General features: G+C 33.3%; 1 protein-coding gene across 1 annotated transcript; it reads right to left on the reverse strand.

Annotated features, from left to right (window-relative positions):
* Nucleotides 1-18,494: 18,494 nt before the first annotated feature.
* Nucleotides 18,495-19,319, reverse strand: LOC111373529 (DBF4-type zinc finger-containing protein 2 homolog). Its single transcript, XM_022996068.1, has one exon. The coding sequence runs from the start codon at nucleotides 19,317-19,319 to the stop codon at nucleotides 18,495-18,497; it is 825 nt and encodes a 274-aa protein (XP_022851836.1).
* Nucleotides 19,320-23,153: the final 3,834 nt, after the last annotated feature.

A 23,153-nucleotide genomic window follows, 5' to 3' on the forward strand; every position in this document is an offset into this window, starting at 1 on the left:
TGTAAAGAAAGGCTTCCAAAATTGGGGGTCAAATCTAAAATCAAAGCCAAAGTTCAGACCTAATAAAGGACAAGTCCAAAAGCAAAGGTCATGTAACCCTGAAAGAACTAGAAGAGAAGAAGTACCCATTCTCAGAATCTGAAATTTCTAGAATGCAAGATCAACTCCTTGAATAGAAAATAATCGAACTTCCAGCATCAAAAAGACCTGAGGAAGTTTGTGAGATTAATCATCCTAAGTATTATAAATTCCATAGAATCGTCATTTCCCCAATGAAAAAAATGTTTCGTCCTAAAAGATCTTATCGTTCGCTTGGATACAGAAATAAAATCAAACTTGAAAACAGGAAAAATCTAGCAATCGCTTGCTCAATGGTTTCATTTGGATTAAGAAAGAACGGACATTTTCTCGTATACTCGATTATAGTAAATAATCGATTGAAGAGTTCGGACCTCAACTTCCAAAAAGAGTCATCCTGGTGGAATTTAAGATAGACTGAGAAATCACCATCAATTACATCTATCCAGGGATGGATGGACCACATGTATCCAATCGTCCAACATTTTATGTAATTATGATAGATGACTCGGATGTTTGGAATTTCGATTTAGAGTCTGAAAATGTGGTAGTCCACCTTCAGAAGCAATAAGGAAAAATATAGACAAAATAGGTAAAATATCACATTTTATTCCTCTTGCAGAACCAAAATTATGAGCATTGAGTACAAAAGTCCAACCAAATAAAGATTTAACACTAGAAGAAAATCAGGAAACATGGAATCTTGTAAAAAAATGTCATCGAAAGGCTCTATGATTCCCAAGTTCTAGTGTTTATAATGAAAAGTCAAGACCAAGAAGGAGACTAAGAAACAACCAAATTAAAAGGTCTAAAGTCAAATCAAGAATATATACTGACTACTAAATCAAAGAATTAGAATTGGCTTCACAGGCTATTTCTGGACTACCAACCTTGGGTGATTATTTTTCCAAGGATTGTTTTGCCAAAGAATGTTTTACCTCCAATTTTATCAATTTAGAGGAGAAAAATGAAATGAAAAACGTATCAGGATAGAGATTAAAGCAGAATAAAACTATCTCATAACTCAACAATATTCCTTCCAATACGAGTTTAGTAGAGCCTCTTAGTCTTTCTTTTGATGATCAAATGGCTTTAATCATAGCATTGATCAATCCGAAAGAGTACGAAGGTAAAGTCTTTTAACATATTGAATCCACAACTTGACAAGACTTTATGGCTACGATCAAAGCTCTGCATATCTAGCTCATCCAAACATGATGGGCACTAAAGGAGCCGATAAATTAAAGTAGACTTTCAAAAGATGTTACAATCCTCAAGTCAAAAAATTATTTAAAAATGCCAGATTTGGGAAAGAAGAGCCTCGCAAATTAGGCAATCTTGAAGTTGTCATTTTGAATGGGCGTATCTCTTTTGATTCTAATGGATACCTCATGTCGCGACCTAAGTACGATTTCTAGATATGATCTAAATCTACCGAGAAAGATAAAAGTCAAGAAGGTTTTCTCAAGCCAATCATGATTCAAATATATGAAGTTACATAAAAGAAAACGGAAGAGCCAAAACTTTTAGAGTTCAATCAAATTAAAAATGAGAATGCTAGAGTTTCGATGTTTAAAAGATTAAAAGGATAACCTTTCACGATAGTTGACATAAAGGGTAAAGCGTCTATCTTCCAAAGGTTAAGCAAAGATCCTTCTTCATTTGCTCAACTTGATAAGATTGATAATAACTCAAAATAATTGAACTTGTGGACTGAAGAAGACCCGAGAACAGTGTTTATAAGTGCTTACCTCAGTCAAAAAGAAGAATTCGAGGACATCTATTTGCTTTAGGAATACAAAGATGTATTTGCATCGTCTTACAAAGAAATGTCGAGATTAGATTCGAAGGTTGTAGTGCATTACTTTGCAATAAGACATGGAGTTTGACCAATAAAGAAACCTCAAAAAATATTTCGGCCAGAACTGATTACTCAAATTGAAGTGAAAGTCAACAAACTTATTGAAGCAAATGTGAAGTCAAGTACCCAACTTAAATCTCGAACATTGTTCCTATCAAAAGAGGAATGGACAAATTACGAGTCTGTGTTCACTTTCGAGATTGAACCAAGAATGTTCAAAGATGATTTTCCACTTTTCAATAACAGAGTTGATGGTAGATACAACTATGGGATATGAAGTCTTATCTTTCATAGAAGGGTCTTTCGGATACGACCAAATATGGAAGAATCCAAAAGATGAAGAACTTACATCATTTCATGCTCCTAAGGACATATATTGTTACAAAGTTATACCTTTTGAATTAAAAATAAAGGGACAACTTACTAGCAGGTAATACAAAAGATCTTCGATGACATGTTACATAAAAATGTAAAATGCCATGTAGATGATCTTGTTGTTAAAATAAAGAAACGTGACAATCATCTACAATATTTACGGGATGTATTAAAAGGCTTCGACAACATCAACTGAAGATAAATCCACTGAAGTGTGCATTTGTTATCACATCTGGGAAATTTCTTAGATTCATTGTTCGACATCGGGGGTATTAAAATAGATCAATCCAAAATTGATGTCATAATCAACATGCCAAAGCCAAGAAATGTGCATGAGTTATAAAGCCTTCAAGAAAAACTTGCATACATTCAAAGATTTATTTCTAACCTTGCCGGACATTGTCATCCATTTAACAAATCAGTAAAGATGTACCATTTAAGTAGAATGATGCTTGTTGAGATGCTTTCCAAAACATTAAACAATATTTGTCCCATCTTTAAGTATTCACAGCTTCAATCCCATGGAAACCATTGACTCTTTATATTGCAGTATAAGAGTATTCTCAATTAGCACTTTTGTCCAAATCAACGATGAAGGAAAAGAGAAGGTTCTCTATTACTCGAGTCGAACACTGGTAGGTACTGAAATGAAGTATTCACCTATTTAAAAAATATGCCACGCGTTGATATCCACAACTAGAAAATTGAGACATTAGATGCTATCACATACAATCAATCTTGTTTTAAAAATTGATCCATTAAAGTACATAATATCCAAGCAGATTCTTTCTAGAAGGATTGGAAAATGGGCACTTTTATTGTTCGAGTTCGATATCAAATTCATTCCAGTTCTAGCAGATTTTCTCACCAACCATCCAAATCCAGTAGAATGAGAACTTCAGGAAGACCTTTCGGATGAAGAAGTTCTATTTACTGAAAAATATACCATCATGGAGATTATATTTCAACTGACAGCCTGAAATTATGGTGCCAAAGTAGGAATAGTCTTTGTCACTCCTCATGATCTTGTCATACCTTACTCTTTACCTTAATAGAGAAATGTTCAAACAACATAGCGAAATATCAAGCCCTTATCATTGGATTAGAAACAATAGTAGATATGGATATCCATCAGTTGGAAGTCTTCAGAGATTTTAAATTGATAATCAACCAACTTTTAGCCAAGTATGAAGTCTGTAATTCAGACTTGAATTATATCATAAATATCCATCAACGCTTATAAAACGATTTAATTTAGTAAAAATGAAATTATTGCCTAAAGTTGAATAGGGAAGCTGATGCCTTAACTACTTTGGCACTGCTTTAACTAGGTAAAATGAAGATTTTTACCACTCCATATCAATTGCTCAAAGATGGATGCTTCCGTCGTTGTTGCCCAGTAATTTGGAAGAAAACAATAATTTGTAGTAATCGAGGATGAGGAAAGAGAAGATTAGAGACAATCATTTGATGGAGTTTTTTTCGATATTTAAGTAATAAAGGAGCAATACATGTCGTAGAAGAAGTTCACTTTGGAATTTCAATCTAGACCTAAACTCCATTTTTGAATAAAAAGAATGAGATACTGCTGGCCAACTATGGTAACAAGATTTCAGGGATTATATAAGAAAATGTGAAGTTTGTCAAGTCCATGCAAATTTCATCCACCAACCTCCAGAATCACTACATCCAACAGTAGCATCTCGGTCATTGAATGCATGGGCTCTTGATGTAATTGGACTTATAATTTCAAAATTTTCAGTTGGGCATGAATACATCATCGCTAGGACCGACTACTTTTCTAAATGGGTTGAAGCCATACCATTGAAGGAAGTATAACAAAAAAAAATGTTAAGAATTTCATTCGCATCCAAATCATTTATCGATATGGGATCCCGCGACACATCATAAATGATAATGGCAAATCATTTTGTAATATTTATGTGTAAAGTTAGGATTCAAACAATACAACTCATTTTATATATAATGGATAACTAACGGGTTGGCACAGGTATTCAACAAAATATCATGCAGCCTGCTAAAAATGTTGTTTCCAAATAAAAAAGAGATTGGTATGAAAGAATCACCGAAGTCTTATGAGCTTATTGAATTGCTTATCATACTCCAACACAAGCCATTCCTTATGCTTTAGTGTATGGAGTGGAAGTTTTATTTCCTTTGGAGTGGCAAATCATTTCACTTTGAATTGCCATAAAAAAATAGGTTTGACAACAGAATAAAATGCCTACTTCGATTGGAGGAGATAAAAGCTTTGTATGAGAATATATTAGAGGCGTAAATTCTCTTGGAATGCCATCATGTTTGGATGGTGAAGTCCTTCAACAAAAAGGTATGACTAAGATAATTTCAAGTCGAAGATCCGATATTTTCTATATGCAAGCCAATCATAATCACAAGAAAAACATAGGTCAAGTTCCAACCTAAATGGATGATCTATTTTCTTGTTACTCATGTATATACTAATAAGCATACATGATTGTTGACAAAGATGGACTGGAAATTGGACTTATCAATAGAAAAATCCTAATGCATTTTTAAGCTTGAAGTTCTTTATCATGTAAAATTTTCACTGTAATAAATGTTGTACCCCTGGTCCGCAAGAGGATAAACTGTGAACAGCCCCAAATAAAAAAAGTTGTATTATTGTAATGAACTACTTTTGACTTGATCCTTTTTGGGTATGTAGATAGCTCGAATAAATTACAAATTCAAGTTCAGCTACAACCAATAAATTCATTCAATTGTTTATCAATTTTTTGCAATAAAAAAGTACACAAAAGACACGAAGAGGAACATTTCATTATAAAAATAATAATGATAGCAAGTCAAAGTTCATACAATAGGGTCTTAAAAAAGATTAGAAATTCTCAACTCTATCAAGATCACTTGCCATTGATCACTTGTAGGAAACTATCTTTAAGGTTGGTCTTACTTTTCTAGTTGATGGATGCTATGCCAATGACGTCTCTAGTCTGTGATTCTTCTAATACGATTTCGTAGTTCCAAGCATACTTTTTTGTTCCTGATGTGTTTGAAATTCATTATGAAGTCTATCTAGCTCGAAAGTTAGCTGACTAATTTTAACTTCCAACGAAGAACACGTGGAATCCTCTACTTCCAGCTGAATATTTAAAAGTTTCAATTGCTCAGCCTTTTCTTCAACAGTTGGACACTCCAAATATTGCTTTCTTTTAGATAAATGAAGGTCAACTTCCTCAAAAAACACATCCATATGGTTCATCAAAAGTGTCGGATTTGTGCGAAATGAGCTAGTAGTCATGTTTTGAAGAATTAGATTATTTTCATCCCATCATGAATGGATGCTGGAAACTCATGCTTCAAACGTCCCTAAAACATTTCTGAAGATAATTAGTTATAGCTTCTTGTATAGCAACCTTCAAATAAGGGGGCTCTTGAGTTATCCCGAAAGAGGACCAAACGTGGAAGAACAAATTGGGACTATTGATTGATCTCTGAAATATTAGCCCTCACGGTCTCAGAATTTACTTCATTTTCATTATTGAAGTCATTTACGTTAAGCGTCGAAGTACCTTCATTAATGGTGTTTGGGTATTTGCTAGGAAGGCCATGAAAAATCATGTGGCCGTCTATTTCTTGAAGTGCATCCACTCTCTAATCATTCCTGCTAGTCTGATCTAGCAAAAAAATTGGATTCATAGAGAAATTTAGTCATTTAGGGACGTTTGGAAAATCTAAAACAATGAAGTACGATCTCAAAAATAAATACATAAATAAATAAAAGAGAGATAGACAAAGACAAAAAAACATTGCCATATTTTAGTTCTAATCGACATGTCTAAAAATTCATCATCTGATGGTGTATTCGAGAGGCTGATATTGATGTTAGAAGCTTCAATTTACCTTTTGAAAGATTTAGAATAACTTGAAGCGGCTTTAATTTTGCCGATCGTTTAATTTTTTATATTTGGGGAAGAAGTGCTTGAAATTGAAGTTTGTTGTACGAGATTAAATATAGGTAGTATGTTTCAAAAAGGTATTTGATTTCTAGAGCTTTCATATTCCAGAGTAAGAGTTTTTCCAGGTATGTGGGATGCTCGATCTCTTGTACTACCATGGTCTAAAATCAGATTTGCTTCAAGTATATTATCAATAGGCTCAGAGGTGGAAGCAAACTTTGTTGAATGAAGTATAATTTTAATCTTCTTAATACCTCTTTCATTTTGAAAGTTTGGTTCTCTCTTTCGAGAAGTCTCTCCAGGAACAGTATTTGGAGGGTTTAACCCCTTGGCTATTACCGTTCGAAGCCAGATCAAGAACAAAGTCACGACTCTCACTAGAAGATAAAACTTGCACTTGAGCCTTGGTAAAGATTGGCAACACCTAATTATTCCACCAACCTTGGTACTTCGCATCAACGTTTTGATGTGTATCCTTCATATACTCTGAAATATGAAATTAGACCCACATATCATCTTGAGTCAAAGACAACTAAACGCGATACATGTTGCCTGCATTGGGAGCAATATCCTACTTTCTTAGTGAACCAGGAAGTTTATGTTTAAAGCCAAGTTGTTTAGCAAACCTGTGAGGATTATACACCTAAAAAATGAAAGGGATGTTTCCTCAGCAACAAGAAATAAATTTAAATCGAATACTCATCATAAATTCTAAGGTATCTATAAACTTTGGTTAGTCATCCACTCGTACATCAGGATGAGATAATGAGAGAAATAGATTCTAGGAAAAGTCATTCCATCATTCCATGGATAAGGTCCCGACAATCAAAAGCATTTTTCTCCCAAGACTGGAAAGCATTCAAAGTGCTAGCATATATTTGGATTATAAGACGATAATAACTCTTGCCCACATGAACATAAATACCTCGGACGAGATAAGCTGCAATCGAAGCATAAAAAAGTGCCAACATATCTTCGGATTATAGGACGAGAATAACTCGTCCGGGTTCAACTGATGGTTCAACGTTCGTGTAAGTTCTCTATAAATACTTGTTAATATGTGAGGATCTAGGCTATAAATGTACCTGCCCATCATCTTTAGAAAATATTTTAAAAGTCCTAACTCTTATACAGTAGTCCTCGGATGGAAGAACGAAATGACAAAACCATAGGAAGAGATAAGCTGCTATTTCTAATTCCTCTTCTTTTTTCATAAACAAAGTTATTAACAAATTGCTCCAATTAGCCAATCCCTATGAGAAATATTTCTTGGCTTGTCTACCACTACAAGCCTCCGTATTTCCTCTGATACTCCTTGATGACGCCTCTTGAATGGATTTGAATTTATAGCATTCATATAATTTTTGTTTTATCAAGGGTTCTGGGTACAATCATTCTCATAAAACCAAAAATTAACCTAATCTTCATGATTGGCGCAATTAGATTCAATCACATTGGCAATCAGTGCAAAAATATTGAAGAGGTACAGATAAGACTTGGGGAGGTGAGTCATAAAATCTGAAAAGCTTGATACTACTTCTTTATAATAGTGACCTATGATTAAAAGTCTACTTATCTTATGAATGTCCTAAAGAGAAATGCCAATTTCACCACTAGCAGTCACAAAAGTATTGGTTTCTGAATATCAAACCTCACAAAAACTTTTGTAAATAGAGTTTAGACGACGATAATGCAAATGCTAATTCGCGAAGATTCCTCTTGAGTAGGAGCATTTGGACCTATGAAAACCACTTCCAAAAATTTGGAAGAAAGGAAATCTCTCCACGACTGACAGATGCACTTCCACATTATATTTCTTTATTATCAGTCCTCTCACAAATTATGGCCCTTACGGTGCACTCCATGCTCTAGGAATAATGAGTCGAAAGACATTGAAAGGGAATATGACTGTTAGAGTGGTTGGACTTGGCAGCTTCTAATTTCTTGTGACATTCGCTAATGATGGGCATATGTAACTCCGACAAAGGCTCCAGAAGGTCATGAGAATGATTTGTCATTAGCTTATGGATGCCAAATTTAAGTTTGATGCGAACCCCTTAGTAACATTGACTACGAAACCCACAACGAGATTGACGAACCCAAGAAAGCCAAATTAATCCAAGTGTTTAGGATTAACCCAAAAGAAAGCCGAACCAAAAAATTCAACAAGAACGACGCTTGAAAGACCTCTTGATCATGCAATCCAAGAATTAAATCCAGTTGTTTGAATGCCACAAGTTAAGACTTGATAAGTTTGAAGTTGTTCAATGAAGAACAATGAAGAGAAGACAATACGCCTCACTTTTAATAATGTCAAAAATGTCAAAAGGTTTTTAACAATTGAATGAAAACTCCTACCTATACTAACCCTAAAACTAGGTAAAAATCATGCAAAAGTCGATCATAATCCCCAAAATATGGAAAAAAATAAAAAACTAACAAAATATGGAAAATTGCCAAAATTAGACAATTCGCCAAATTTTTTGCCTATGCGACTGCATAGTGTATTTCCATGCGGTCGCATGGTTCAACTAAAAATCTCATCTTGAGTTTCAGCATGCCTCCATGAGATCGCAAGCCTCATAAACTATGCGGTCGCATAGACTTATCATTTGCCTCCGTCTTCGGCCTTCAATATTAAATTGATCCAAGTTGATTCGGCGTTCGACCCGAACATGAAAGTTGCTCCATTTTGAGTCCCGAACATGGTTCCATCAATAGTTTCTTGAATGAGCAATCACATCGCTTGTTTCACTTGCTTTGCCCTTGATCGCGTCATTGGTCTGCCATCAACTATCAACGGGTCTCCTCTCGCACTTGCCTTTGTCGGGCTCGACTACTGGATCATATCAAAGTTCATCTCGTAGACCAGGCAAACGAAGGTAACTTTTGACTTGATTTTTAAGCTCAACAATTTCATGGATATCAGAAGTGTACTCTATCATTAGAATTTGTTCCAGCCATTCCTAAAAAAAGAGAGATAAAATTAGCAAACAAAAAAGGAGAGTAAATCTTCTAAATTCTTTTATTGTCTAAAATTACGAATCTCCCAAATATATAAATGGCTTCTACATAAAGTGCATTGGACAGTCGAAGAAGTCGATCCTTGATCCTAAACTTAAAGTACCGTAGATAGTTGAAAGAGCCGGTCCTTGGTCTCAACAAAAAGTGTATTGGACGGTCAAAGAAGCCGATCTTTGGTCCTCAACATAAAGTGTATTGGACGGTTGAAAGGGTAGTCATTTGTCCTCAACACGAAGTACATTGGATGGTCAAAGGATTAAGTCCTTGTCCCTAACACAAAGTGCCTAGTCAAAGGAGAAATTTTTGAGTCCCAACATAAAGTGCCTTTGATGGTTGAAGGAGCCGGTCCTTTGTCCTCAATACAAAATGCCTTGAACGGTCAAAGAAGACGGTCATTAGTTCTCAACATAAAATGCTTTGCATAGTGAAAGTTGACAGCCATTATTCCTTAATGGGTATGAAAAGGGTTGAAATTTTGAGCCTGTTCATAATTTTTGAACTCCTAAAATGGTTGCCCAAAAAAAAATTAAACTCTACACTAAGGAAATCTCAAACTTTAAAATTCTTGATTTGTTTCAAAAGTTGAGTCCCTGAATAAAAAATAATGAAGAATGTTAGTTTCAATTTTATTAAAACAACCATAATAATAATAATAATAATCAACCGAAAAATGGGTAAAATAAAATATCAATTAAAAAATATAAAAAAAGAAGAATAGAAAAGAATATAAATGAAAAGAAATTGAAAAAAGAAAAAGAAAAGGAAACAAAAAGAAAAAGAAACAAAAAAGATTGAAATTATGAAGGTTTCTTCCATGGCAAAAATCAAAGTGACCAATTGGATTCCAATTGGTTTTTGTTTCTGCCGATGACCAAAACTAAAAATAACAAAAATAGAGAGAGAGAGAGAGAGAGAGAGAGAGAGAGAGAGAGAGAGAGAGAGAGAGAGAGAAGTAACCTAATTTCTTGACCTTTATTTTTAAATTTAACATACTTATTTCTAAATCTCATAATTCGTTCATATGAATAGGTGTGTATCGGACTTCACTTAAACCTAACTTACTGTTAAGGATATAAGGCTTGTTCAAAAATTGAATTAGTTATTGATTGTATAAAATAAATAAATAATCAAATACAATTCACGTAAAAAAAAAATCATTGCTCTCAAATTTGAAGGATAAGAATTTTATTCTAAATCAAATTCATAGTTTATTCTCAAATTTTTATTTGTATTAGTTTACTAATGGAAGTTCAAGTTCAAAACAAATTCTAAATTGATTTTTTTTAAATCGAAAATCAAGATTTATTAATTAATTTATTTCATAATAAGTAAATAAATCTTCAAGGGGCATTTATAGACATAAAAAAATTAAATAAATTGGATTGCATTGATCTAAATAATTAGTCCAATTAAATTTAGAGGAAATTATAGAAAACCAGGTACTAAAACTTTCAAATTCAAAATTCAAGGGGTGAAATTTATTTATGCAAAAATCAGGTATTATATATAATTAAACCACCCAGTTCAATTAAAAACCCTAATCATTTCCCATCTCTCTTCATTTCGCTCTCACTCTTACTCTCCATCTCATTCTCTTCACTGACTCCTTCTCTTCATCTCCCAGACTCCATCTCACTTCCCCTTTCCGTCAGACGTTGTCGCCACTGGAGCATGTCATTGCTGGAGTGCCCTTCGCTGGTGCTATTGTAATGAAGAAGCACCATGTCGTCGCACTTTTTCCATCGCGAATCACCACGAGATGAGGTAATGAAGTGAAATCGCGAAGCAAATCCACTACTCTAGTGGTGAAATGAAATCGTCGGAACACTGTAACAACCCACGCGAAGCAGAAGTAGTTTGGGTTGGTGGCAATTTTGTGGGTTTGGACGGTGTTTTGTCTGGTGTTGGTGATGGCGATTTTGTGGTGATAGATCTGGCAGTTTGGGTGGGGTTTAGATGGTGTTTTGTGTGCTGATGGTGGTAGCGTTTGTGTGGTGGATGTTTTGTGCTGCTATGTGACCATCATTTAGTTATCTATGACCAACTTTTTAAGTGTGACCAATTAATTTGACTTTGAAGTAATCTGAGACCTGTAAATTTTGGATATGTGACCTTGAAATAATTTGTGACATATAAAATATTAGATTTGCGACCTCAAAATAATCTGTGACCAATTAATTTGGTGATATGTGACTAGAAAATAAATCTGTGACCTATAATTATGAATCCGTGACCATTAATCATATAACTGTGAATTTATTATATTTAATTAATAAATATTTTCAATTAATTATATAGATACCTGAATTTTGAATTTTTGAATAATGTACCTGATTTGTGAATAGGTGTAAACAATACACTTGAACTATGAAATTTTCCCTTAAATTTATTAAATTAAAGTCTACTAAAGCCCGTAAAAATTTTAAAGGCCCATCATACTCTTTTAAAATCCACAATTATTCAATTATTATTCTTTTTAATTAAAGTTAATTGGATGCTTACCAAATTGGTCACGAGTTTCCCCTATAGATAGGACCAAAAGTTCATAAAATTGGACAAGTGAAAGTGCATAGAAAAAATCACAAAGTGCTGAAAAAAATTCTAAAGTCAAAGAAAGAGAGTAAATCCGTTCAAGCCTAAGTCGGGTGATCATCAAGAAAATCAAAATCTTCTTCAAATCTAGCAAATTCAAATCAAGTTTTAGAAAATCAAAGTCTTCTTCAAATCAAATCAAATCAAATTAGATTTAAGTCCGAGCCTTGAAATCCGAGTGACAAGTCAAGTTCTCAACAAATTCTCAAAACCTAGAATTCAAACCACGAGGTCTCTCATCTTCAAACATTCAAATTATTAATCAGATGATTTTTGCAATTTTACAATTACAAGAAGATTAATATCCACTTGTATTTCTCAAAAAATACAATCTGTAACAATTTATGTATTTTAACACATGAAATTTGTCGTACCATGAATACACCACAATACTATAATTTTTTCTCATTTTTTGATTTTATTGAATTAGGAGTATAATTGTGGTTTTATTATGATGTACTTATTGAAAATATATTATAATTGTGGCATGATATTTTATAGTAATAATGGAGGATTTCTCCCGTATGGCCCTCATTTTTTGAAAATGAAAATGAGTAGAATAGTGTATTTTTTTTTTAAATGGATGGTTGGAAAAAAAGGAATTTTTTTTTACTTACCTATAATATTATTTTATGGAAAATTGTGAAGTTAAAAATAGAAGAAACAAAAATTGAATGTAATAAAATGTAACTTAGGACCTGTATGATTCCCATTATTTATCAAAAATGCATTTTGTAAGAGTGATTTGATTGAAAATGTGTGGTTAAAAAATAAAAATAATTTTGAATTTGCGTGTAATATATTTTAATGAAAAATATGTTATTAAAAATAAAATAGAGAAAAATATATTTTGAAAATAATGGGAATGAAAAAGAGAAATGAGATTTTAAATTCTCCTTTAAAATAGGGAAAATTGCAGCCGAGGTACCAAACCTTTCGTTTATCAGTGGACTTTGCCCAAACCTTTAGTTTGTGCCACCCACAATCCAAACCTTTCATAAATATGCATCAAGGGTCCAATGGATGGAAACCGTCCATTTGACCGTTAATTGACCAAGAAAAATAAATGTTGACCTATTTTGACTAAATTGAAAAGTATAAAATGGTAACTTGATAATTACCATATTAAATAAATCGACAAAAAATCAAAAAATCAAGAAAAAATCAAAAAATAAAAAATCTAAGAAAAAATTAAAAAAAGGGTTGTCTTCTTCAACCTCCCCACCCCACCCCCATTTGCGAATTTTAAGCTTGATATCAAGGAATTTTAAGCATTAACTTATCACTGAATTCTACTTTACATGTATTGAATTTGTTAATTATTATTATTATTATTATTATTATTATTATTATTATTATTATTATTATTATTATTATTATTATTATTGTCGTTGTTGTTGTTGTTATTTAATTTTGCAACAAATGTTGAGTTCAAAATAATTATATATCAAGCATCATCTAATGATTAACAGTTATAGTTCTGTTGGGCCTTGGTGTAGGACAAATATTATGGTGTCGTCTTATTATTAATAGGTAAGTCTCTTTTTACTAAGGGTTCGTTTGATTGCAAAGATAGAATTGAATTGTTTAGAAAACGAATTCCAGAGAATTGAATTATTTATAATTGTTTTCCTGGGGATTGTAAATCTGAAGTAGCAGCCTTAGTTACAACAAGGCTAAAGCAATCTTAACCATCCAATCTGAAATCAATTACCACTCAAAATCGATCCCCAATGAAGTGTGCCAATTGTGGTCTAAACAACCATACAGTTAAGGGTTGTTATGAGATTATTGGTTATCGAGAAGGATGGGTTCACAAATGATGATAGAGGGATTCAAGCAAAGTCTGATGCATATTTGTCAACTCATCTCAGGAAAACATATTAGAACCTTCATAGGTTTATTTGGCTCCAAGGCCGTGGCAACCTCAGGTATTTTCTCTTGCACATCTTCACATACTCGTAATAGATAATGGATTATTGACACTGGTACCACCAATCACATGACTTCCAGTTTTACTAGTTTACACTCTATGAAAAACCATCTAGCCAAACTTATGTTACCAGCGCTAATAGAATTACCTTTCCAATTTTGGTATAAGGGTTCCTATCTCTTACATAATCATTAAGCTTAGATCATGTCTTAGTCGTCTCACCGCTTGACTATGAATTGTGATCTATTCCTCAAATCATTGATTTTCTTAATTTTACTATGTGTTTTTGCCATTTTATTGTCTTTTCCAGGATCTCCTCACCAAGATTGTGATTGAATGTGGTACTAGAAAGGGAAAGTTGAATTATCTGGACTTAAGAAAAGATTGCAGTAAAAGATTAAGTGAAGCTCATCATGTAAGAGGGGACATGCCTGTTTGGATGAAAAAGATTTAGCTGTAGCATACACGATTAGGACATGCCTGTTTGTCTTAAACTTTTATTTCCTTATTAATTTTCTCAATTTACTAAATCAAATTTTCATTGTAAAACTTGCATTTTGGCAAAAGGCCATCATATTTCTCACCCATTATGATTAAATAAAAGTTTATGCCATTTATGTTTGTCTATTCCGATGTTTGGGGACTGTCAAGAGTTTTCACTATTCATGACTTGAAGTAGTTTGTGAAATTTATAAATGACTGATCTCGAATGACTTGGATTCTTCCCATGAAACATAAAAGTGAAGTCGCTCCAAATTTCAAACAATTTTATCAATATGGTGCTACTCAATTTGATTAGAAAATTTTAGTATTTAGATCTTACAATGGAAGAGAGTATGTTAAAAATAATCTCCAATTTTTTTAAGTTATAGTAGTTTTATTCTTCAAACTAAATGTGCCTAAGTACCACAACAGAATGGTGTAGCATTACGTAAGAATCAATACCTCATGGAAGTTGTTTGCACCTCTTTATTTGTAGCCCACATGCCACATCATTTTTAGAGAGAAGTTCTATGTTCCCCTGCTTGCCTGATTAATAGAACACCATCTAGTATCCTTCAGTGTCGAACTCCATTTCAGACATTGTCCATTCTTCTTACTGTACCATCGAGGCCAAACTTTGAACCTCATGTCTTTGGTTGTGTTTCCTATGTTCAGGTATATTCCCATAAACTCGATTTGTGTGCGCTACATTGTGTCTTCATTGGGTATAGGACACTCTAAAGGGGTATAAATGTTTCCACCCTTTTACTGAGGCATTGTATGTCACTATAGATATTACTTTTCTCAAGAGTGAATTCTATTACTTAGTGGAGATCCTAAGCATCTCCTACAGGAGGAGAGCTCTATCTTTGCAAAAACACATAAAATCAAACTTCTATCTTTGCATAAGACACTTAGAATCAAATCATCCAAGTTTCTAAATAGTCTGAGCAACCTCCAACAATACTTAACGATGTAGTAACCACTAATTCACCAGCTACAACTGTACAACAAGATCAAGAGACTAAAAAAATCAGCAACTCCAGATAATACTCAATATACTTTCCCAATTTCTCCACAGTACTACCTCTAAACATCCAATCAAGTCCTGTAAGTTCTCTATAGGTAACTGAACACTCAAACCTATACCATTTAATTGAGTGGAGTCATATAGAAAACATAGGTTATTAGTTACCCATCGCACAAGTAGAGAGATCCCTATCGCAAATCACATGCCCTACATAGGATCTCTTTATCATGTGCTTAATATGTATGCCAATTATCCACTTTTTTTATCCTAAGTAATGTGCAGGAAAGTCTAAAATATCCCAAATGAACACATGCAATAAATGAAGAAATAGAGGCCCTCTAAAAAATTCCACATGGAAAATGACTAACCTTCCTACAGGAAAAGGAATAGTAGGTTGCCGATAGATATGTAAAGCAAAATTCAGACAGCACCATTGATCAATATAAAGCAAGATTGGTGGCAAAAGGATATACTCGAACTTATGGGATTGATTATGGTAAAACCGTTGCTCCAATGGTAAAGATCAATACAATTCTAGTACATTAATCTTTAGCAACAAACATGGATTGGCTATTACACTAGTTCAAAGTAAAAACAAAAAAAAACAAAAAACAAAAACAAAAAACAAAACAAAACAAAACAAAAATCCTTCCTACACAGAGACTTAAAAGAAGAAGCCTATATGGATTCCTCTTTAAGATTCAAGATAGTACTAAATTAGAGCAATATAGTGTGTAAACTGAGAAAATTCCTTTATGGATTGAAACAATCACCAAGAGCATAATTTCAGAGGTTCAGCAAGTCAATGAAGAATTTTGACTACAAGAAAAGTAACTCAAATCATACCCTTTTCTTGAAACATAGAAAAGATAAGGTCACTATCTTTATTGTATATGTTGATGACATGGTGGTTACAAGGAATGACCCTAAAGAAAAGATAGTGTTACAATGTCAATTAGAAAGTGATTTTTTGAGATGAAGAACTTCAGTTCTCTGAAGTATTTTTTGGGCATTGAAGTAGCTTGTTCGAAATAAGAAATATTTCTCTCATATAGGAAGTATAACTTTGACATTTTGATCGACACTAGAATGCTAGTTTACCAACTAGCAGAGACTCCGATGGAAGATAATCATAAATTTGGTGAATATCCTGGCCAGGTTCCACCAACAAAAATGATATCAACGCCTTGTGGGTAAGTTGATATATCCATTACGTACTAGACCTAACATTGCATATATAGTAACTTTGGTCAGTCAATTCATGCATGCGCCAAGTGAAGCTCACATGGATGTTGTAAATAAAATTCTTAGAAATTTGGAGTTAGCTATCAGAAAAGGATTAATATTCTCACTTCATGGTCATCTAGATGTTGAAGATCATAATGATGCAGATTGGGCAAGTTTTGCTAATGATAGACGATCTACATTTGGATACTTTATTTTTGTACGAGGTAATCTGGTCACTTGGCGGAGTAAGAAACAAAATTTGGTGTCAAGAGCCAGTGCTTAAACAAAATATATGAGTATGGCATATAGAGTATGTGAGATACTCTGGATTAGGAACTCGATGATAGATTTGGGGTTCGAACCTAAACATGCAATGAAATTACATTGTGACAACAAAGCTACAATTGTCATTGCATATAATCTAGTGCAATACGATAGAACCGAACATGTTGAAGTTGATAGACATTTCATTAAAGAAAAGCTTGAGGCTAAGATTATTAAAGTACAATTTGTTGAGTCCAAAGATCAACTTGCAAATGTCTTCACCAAAGCACCTAAAGGAAGAGTTTTTCATAGCTCAATTAGCAAGTTAGGAATGGACAACATATATGCTCCAACTTGAATGGGAATGTCAAATGAGTTGTATTGGCCTCAAATGGAAATAATCAATTTCTTATTATGCAAGATTATAGGATTTTAATTATTCCCTTTATTAATTCCTTGCTATAGTATATTTCTTAGAATAGTCATTTACTTGTTGTATATAACATCTGCACCATTACATATTCAAACATTTCTTTTTCTCCCACTTTATGACATAATTGACAAGTCAAATGTGATTGCACTATGTCAACTGTCATTTTTACCCTTCATTGTTGGGCAAGCATGAAATATTTGAGGAGCATTCGTTTCATTTTGCTAGAAATGTGAAGGGTAAAATAGTCACATAAAAAATGCAATCCTAACTTGCAACATCTAGTCAAATGGTCACCGTATTGGATCAATTATTTTATTACGAAAACTCTCTGACCAATCTATCAAAATCGGATAGAATTGGGATTAAAAGCGTTTTCAGAAATAGTCTAAAGAATATAGTGCACTCGAAAAATCTAATTTATTATTATTATTATTTTAATCATCATAGTCCTTGTTTGGTACTATTAAAAAATTTGATTAAAATTTAAGTCAAAGTTAACAATTAATTTTAACTTCACATTTTATAGAACCTACAACTTTTTAATAATACATTTCATCAACTTTTATCAATATCAACTAAAAATTTGATTTCAATCTTTATCAAACGGGACTTAATATTTCGAAAAAATTGTTTTGCAATAAAAAGAACACTATTTTTCTTTCTTGTAATAGTATATATAGACTATGTTTGGTAAGGATTAAAATCAATTTTTTAGTAAATTTTGATATAAGTCAATGAAATTTATGATTAAAAAGTTGTGGATCACATAAAATTCGTATTTAAAATTAGTTGTCAACTTTGACTTAAATTAAAGTTAAAATTTTAATTTCCACGAAACATGAGCATGACATATAATATGCATAGTATGTCTTGATCGGCAATCTTCACTCAAATAACTTATTGTTTGAGCTTTAATGACAACTTGAGTAAATCAAGAATCTCGTACATTTTGTCCAAAAATGATCTATTAACAATATTTGCACTAAAATAAGGTCGAGCACCTTATGCATTGATTTCGTCATATAATTGTTCATTTACTAAAAACATGAATTTTTTTTTTTTTTTGCAAAAAAAAGGACCTTGTGAAATGAACATAACCAAAACATGGCAATCAAGATATTTTAGAAAGCATTTTTACGGTAAGATATCATTTAACATAGATTGCAATAAAAGTTTTCCATGATAATATTATGTTGTTTGTAGAAACTACATTGTTGACAATATTACAGAAGTCGTCAATCACTTCCCCCTTTTGGTATTGAAGCCGGGTTATGCCCTTTCACCACAGCATCGGAGCCGTTTGCTGGCTTAGGTGGTTTCTCCCATTCATTCACGGAGGTTGCTTTTGGTGGACAACCTGCGAGCTTGGACTTAGGTTCTTCTCCCGCTGCATTCATAAAGGTTTCTCCCGGTGGACAACCAGCTGGTTTAGCTGGAAGTTCCGCTTGATTCATGGCGGTTGCTGCTGGTGGGCAACCTGCTGACTTGTGCTTAGGTGATTCCTCCTCAGCATTCATGCAGGTTGCTCCTGGTGGACAACCAGCTGGCTTAGCTGGTTGTACTGCTAGATTCTTGGTGGTTGCCGCCGGTGGGCAACCTGCTGACTTGTGCTTAGGTGATTCCTCCGCTGCATTCATGCAGGTTGCTCCTGGTGGACAACCAGCTGGCTTAACTGGTTGTTCTGCTAGATTCGTGGTGGTTGCCGCCGGTGGGCAACCTGCTGACTTGTGCTTAGATGATTCCTCCGCTGCATTCATGCAGGTTGCTCCCGGTGGACAACCTGCGGGCTTAGCTGGTTGCTCCGCTCGATTCATGGCAGTTGCTGCCGGTGGACAACCTGCTTGCTTGGACTTAGGTTCTCCCTCTTGGTTCATGGTGGTTTTCCTGGATGCTTCCTCTGCTAAATGAATGGTTGTGGGCTTGTTCTTGATTCTAGCATAAAAACGATCTACAAGAGTTTTCTGCCTCTCCTCGTCATAGGCAGAACCACCATGGGCGGCCGCGGGAATCGCGAGAACCAATAGCCCAAGGAAGAACACTAGAAAGTATGCAGTAGACATGGTTACTAAATTGTTTGATGATGAAGTGAAAGTGGAGAGATATTAGGGCTTTATAGGAGTGTACTAAAAGGGTGCATGTCCATGCACAACCTGCATTATCAACGTGGCCGTCTTGAAGATATGCACCACCACGGTGGCCCTCATGAAAACATGTTTGGTGTGAACTGACACATGATTTTTGTTATGAATGTTGCCAAATTTACCTTGTACACAACAAATCATGTTAGGTGAATTCAACTGCACAATTATCGTGTTATGGAGTTCTTGTTTGGTTCTAATGTCTTGAAATTTATTTTTTTCCTCCAAATTCATCTTCAATTACATATTTAGGGCTTGTTTGAGCCACAATATTTTCAAAAAAATACATTATTTAACAGTGATTTGATATCATTTCAACCACACATTCTTCAATAAAATAATATTACACGTAAATCTAAAAAAAATTCTTATTTTTTAACCACACATTTTTCATTGATTTGACATGAATAATACATTTTTTTCCCTAGAATGTGGCTCAAACATGGGCTTAATAGGATCCACAACTTTAATCAACTTTTCTGTCACACATTTCCCTAACTTTTATTAAAATTTATTAATAATCTATTACCATCCAAACCAAATGGGGGCATATTAAAACTTGTTAAGTACCCAGTGATTTATAGTAGATATTAAATGTAGAAATATGAATCCCATTTAGCATGTATAACAAAGTTTAGATTTTAATTTAAGTTGATCAATCATATGTTTTCTCCACACAGCCACAATTACTATCTATTTATTAGGTACAAATTTCACAAAACCAACTATAAGATCATCTTCAAAAATAAAACTCTCTAAATACAAAATGCTCTATATTTAAAAGATATAATGCTTAAAAGTGAGTCTAAGAGACTTTCTATTTAATTTAGAGAGTCAAACTCACTCTCCATCCTTAATGTACCATGATTGCATTTAATAAGTCATAGATATCAATAATCTATTTCTTAAACTATTTAGAACACATTTAAATTAATTGACCATTGACATATAAAAATTTATGTTAAATAAAATATAAGAAGAAATTGATAAATATTTCTTGAGGAAAAAAAAATAAAGAGATAAAATAGAGAGTATTGTTGGAGCTCATAAAATTTTTGACTCTCTAAATTTATTGATATCCTCTATAATGTATAAGATGCTCTTTAAAAATAAAAAGCATATTTGAGATGCTCTACGTACTTAAAAATAAAAATACTACCAAACAAGAACTAAATTATTTCATCAATTAATGTCACATTTATATATATATATATATATATATATTTCTTGAAATGTTTCTATTTTGGGGATCTTAATAATTAAAATTAAATGGAAATTCAAGCCTCTAATTCAGTTTAAAAGATATATAAAAATTATAAGTTTAATGTAAGTTATTTAAAAAAAAATTATTATTATATTAAAATAATTGTGTTATGATAACTAACATCTTAATTTCATAGAGTTTTCCAGATATGAAAACTACAAATAATAAATGAATTTTAATTATTTTTGAAATAATTGTCTCATGATAACTTAAATAAAATATTATTTCACAGAGATTGCCGGATATGAAACTATAAATATTATTTATGAAAAAATTTATGAGATGTACAGAATAATTAATGCTTAGTTAAATAAATATGTATTTATATAAAAATATTTTTACAGATATGTTGTTAAATAATCAGCTTAATATTCACAACACTTATTTGATTTCATAATCAAACACTACACCAAAAAGAGTCTTTTGCAGCGGTCAAAAAACGTTGTCAATCACCTTTTGCAGCGTTCACACGTATCTTGTGGGATGCGATGTTTCCATAGAATCTTTGGATACGGTAACATTTTTTGAACGTTGCAAATAACATTTTTACAGCGTTCCATGAACGTTGCTAATAATCCTTTTGCAAAATTGCTAATAACCTTTTTGCAGCATTTTCTGAACGTTGCTAATAACTTTTTTGCAACATTCTATGAATATTGCGAATAACTTTTTGCAGTATTTTTTGAACGTTGCAAATTTTTTTAACAACGTTCCCTGAATGTGGCTAAAAACATTTTACAACATTCCTTGCCTATTGCCTATACTTATATTCTTAGTTTTTGTTACATTTTTTTATCGTTGCCGTAGGTCTCTCTCCCTTTTTTTATTTTTCTTTTTGACCGTTGCATACACGCGCACACACACACAAATTAACCTACAAAATTGATAATAATTTCATTACAAATTTTTGAATCATACACTAAAACATTAAATGTGATACAACACCACCTAGAAAAGGGAACACAATTTCTCAAATGTTTGTTCTCAATGGGTACCTGCAAGCTTTCTGGTCCTCTGAGATCTAAATTTGACCACGACTGCTAATACCTCTATTGTCCTCTACCATTTCATTTGTTCTCTCTTTGCCTCTTTGTATTAGCTGTAATACTCTCGGCATGAGAAACTTTCTGCCATGTTATTAACAGATCCATAGACAATCAAAATTTGGATCCCCATATTTAAGCTAAAAGCATCAAAGTGTGAAATAATTTTGTTTCTTCAATTCAAGTGACTAAAGAAAAGAAATTGAAGAAAACATTTTGAACTCACTTTAATGACCTGTCCAAGATCCCATAAGGAATATCTTCCTGAAAATTCTCGATGTCATGGTTTGGCAAAGTATCTTCCTCAACAAAAAATGACTCTTCCGGAGGACCTTGAGCATTTGTAAAAACAAGTATTTTCGGTGAGAAATCAGTAGATACTATGAAAGTTATTTCAATCCCAAATTAACCATATTCCTAAGAAAATTATTGCATCCTTAAAATTTCTTGTGGCAACTAGTACAAAAACAAAGCAGGAAAATCCCTTTAAAAGCATGGTTAAACACTAAATTGTCAGTAGCACATCTACAAAGGAAGCTAATGTAAGTATTATGTCCTAGATCCAATCGATTTAGGTTGTAAACACTTTTAATATGTTTAATGTATTTATTTTTTACAAGATCTATTATTTATTTAAATTAATATTCTGATAAATAACATTATATAATAGAGTTCAAAGATTCAAGTTTAAGTGATTTGTTAATCACAAGGAGTTGTAATTGTGAGATACAAATTACATACGATTGGATCTTGAATAATACATGGCCGTAAGTAATAACGAAATACGGATATCGTTATTATGGATAGACCATAAATAAGCCCTGAAATACGAAAGGGGACTTCGTTATTGCAGTTGTCCTTGGTTCCCTAGGTACTCGGGAGGAGACCTCCATGGCAAATATGAACGCTGCGGCTACCAACCCAGCAAAGCAACACTGCGACCGACGCTGGTTCCATACTGGGCATAAAGACCGGGTGGGCTAGGAATTCATTATTAAAAGCTTTCTTCGAAAAAGCGTTTACGTAATAAATGGATTTTCAGTCCATTCTGGGGTACCCAAGTGGTGAAGCAGAGGGAATAGGATGCCCTCGCCCCGGGGGCTCGTGTAGGCTGGACAAACTAAGTGCTTAGGGCCGGACTATTGCACGAATCCATCATATTTAAGGGATAAGACTTAGAACTCTTGAATGACTCAGAGACCAGAAAGAGGAAACTTGATCGAGTAAACATGATCCGGCTAGGTACTTCTCTGGTTGCTTTATTCCTTGCAGAACAGGAAATGTGAGGATCGCTTACCTGACGCTTTATTCCGGTATAGGGAAAGACAAGGGACACACGAAACAAGATAACTATTCGCTACCAAAAGTATTCCCCGTCTCCTGAATCAAGAGAGGCTCACATAACATTATGAAATGATCCTACGGAAATTATGCCAACCCGAAACCATA

This window comes from Olea europaea, unplaced genomic scaffold, assembly GCF_002742605.1.
Source record: "Olea europaea var. sylvestris unplaced genomic scaffold, O_europaea_v1 scaffold1140, whole genome shotgun sequence".
Classification (NCBI taxonomy): Eukaryota; Viridiplantae; Streptophyta; class Magnoliopsida; order Lamiales; family Oleaceae; genus Olea; species Olea europaea.

Bases quoted from the DNA above. Each gene is read 5' to 3' on its own strand.
- LOC111373529 (XM_022996068.1), bottom strand. From the start codon at position 19,319: ATGTCTACTGCATACTTTCTAGTGTTCTTCCTTGGGCTATTGGTTCTC.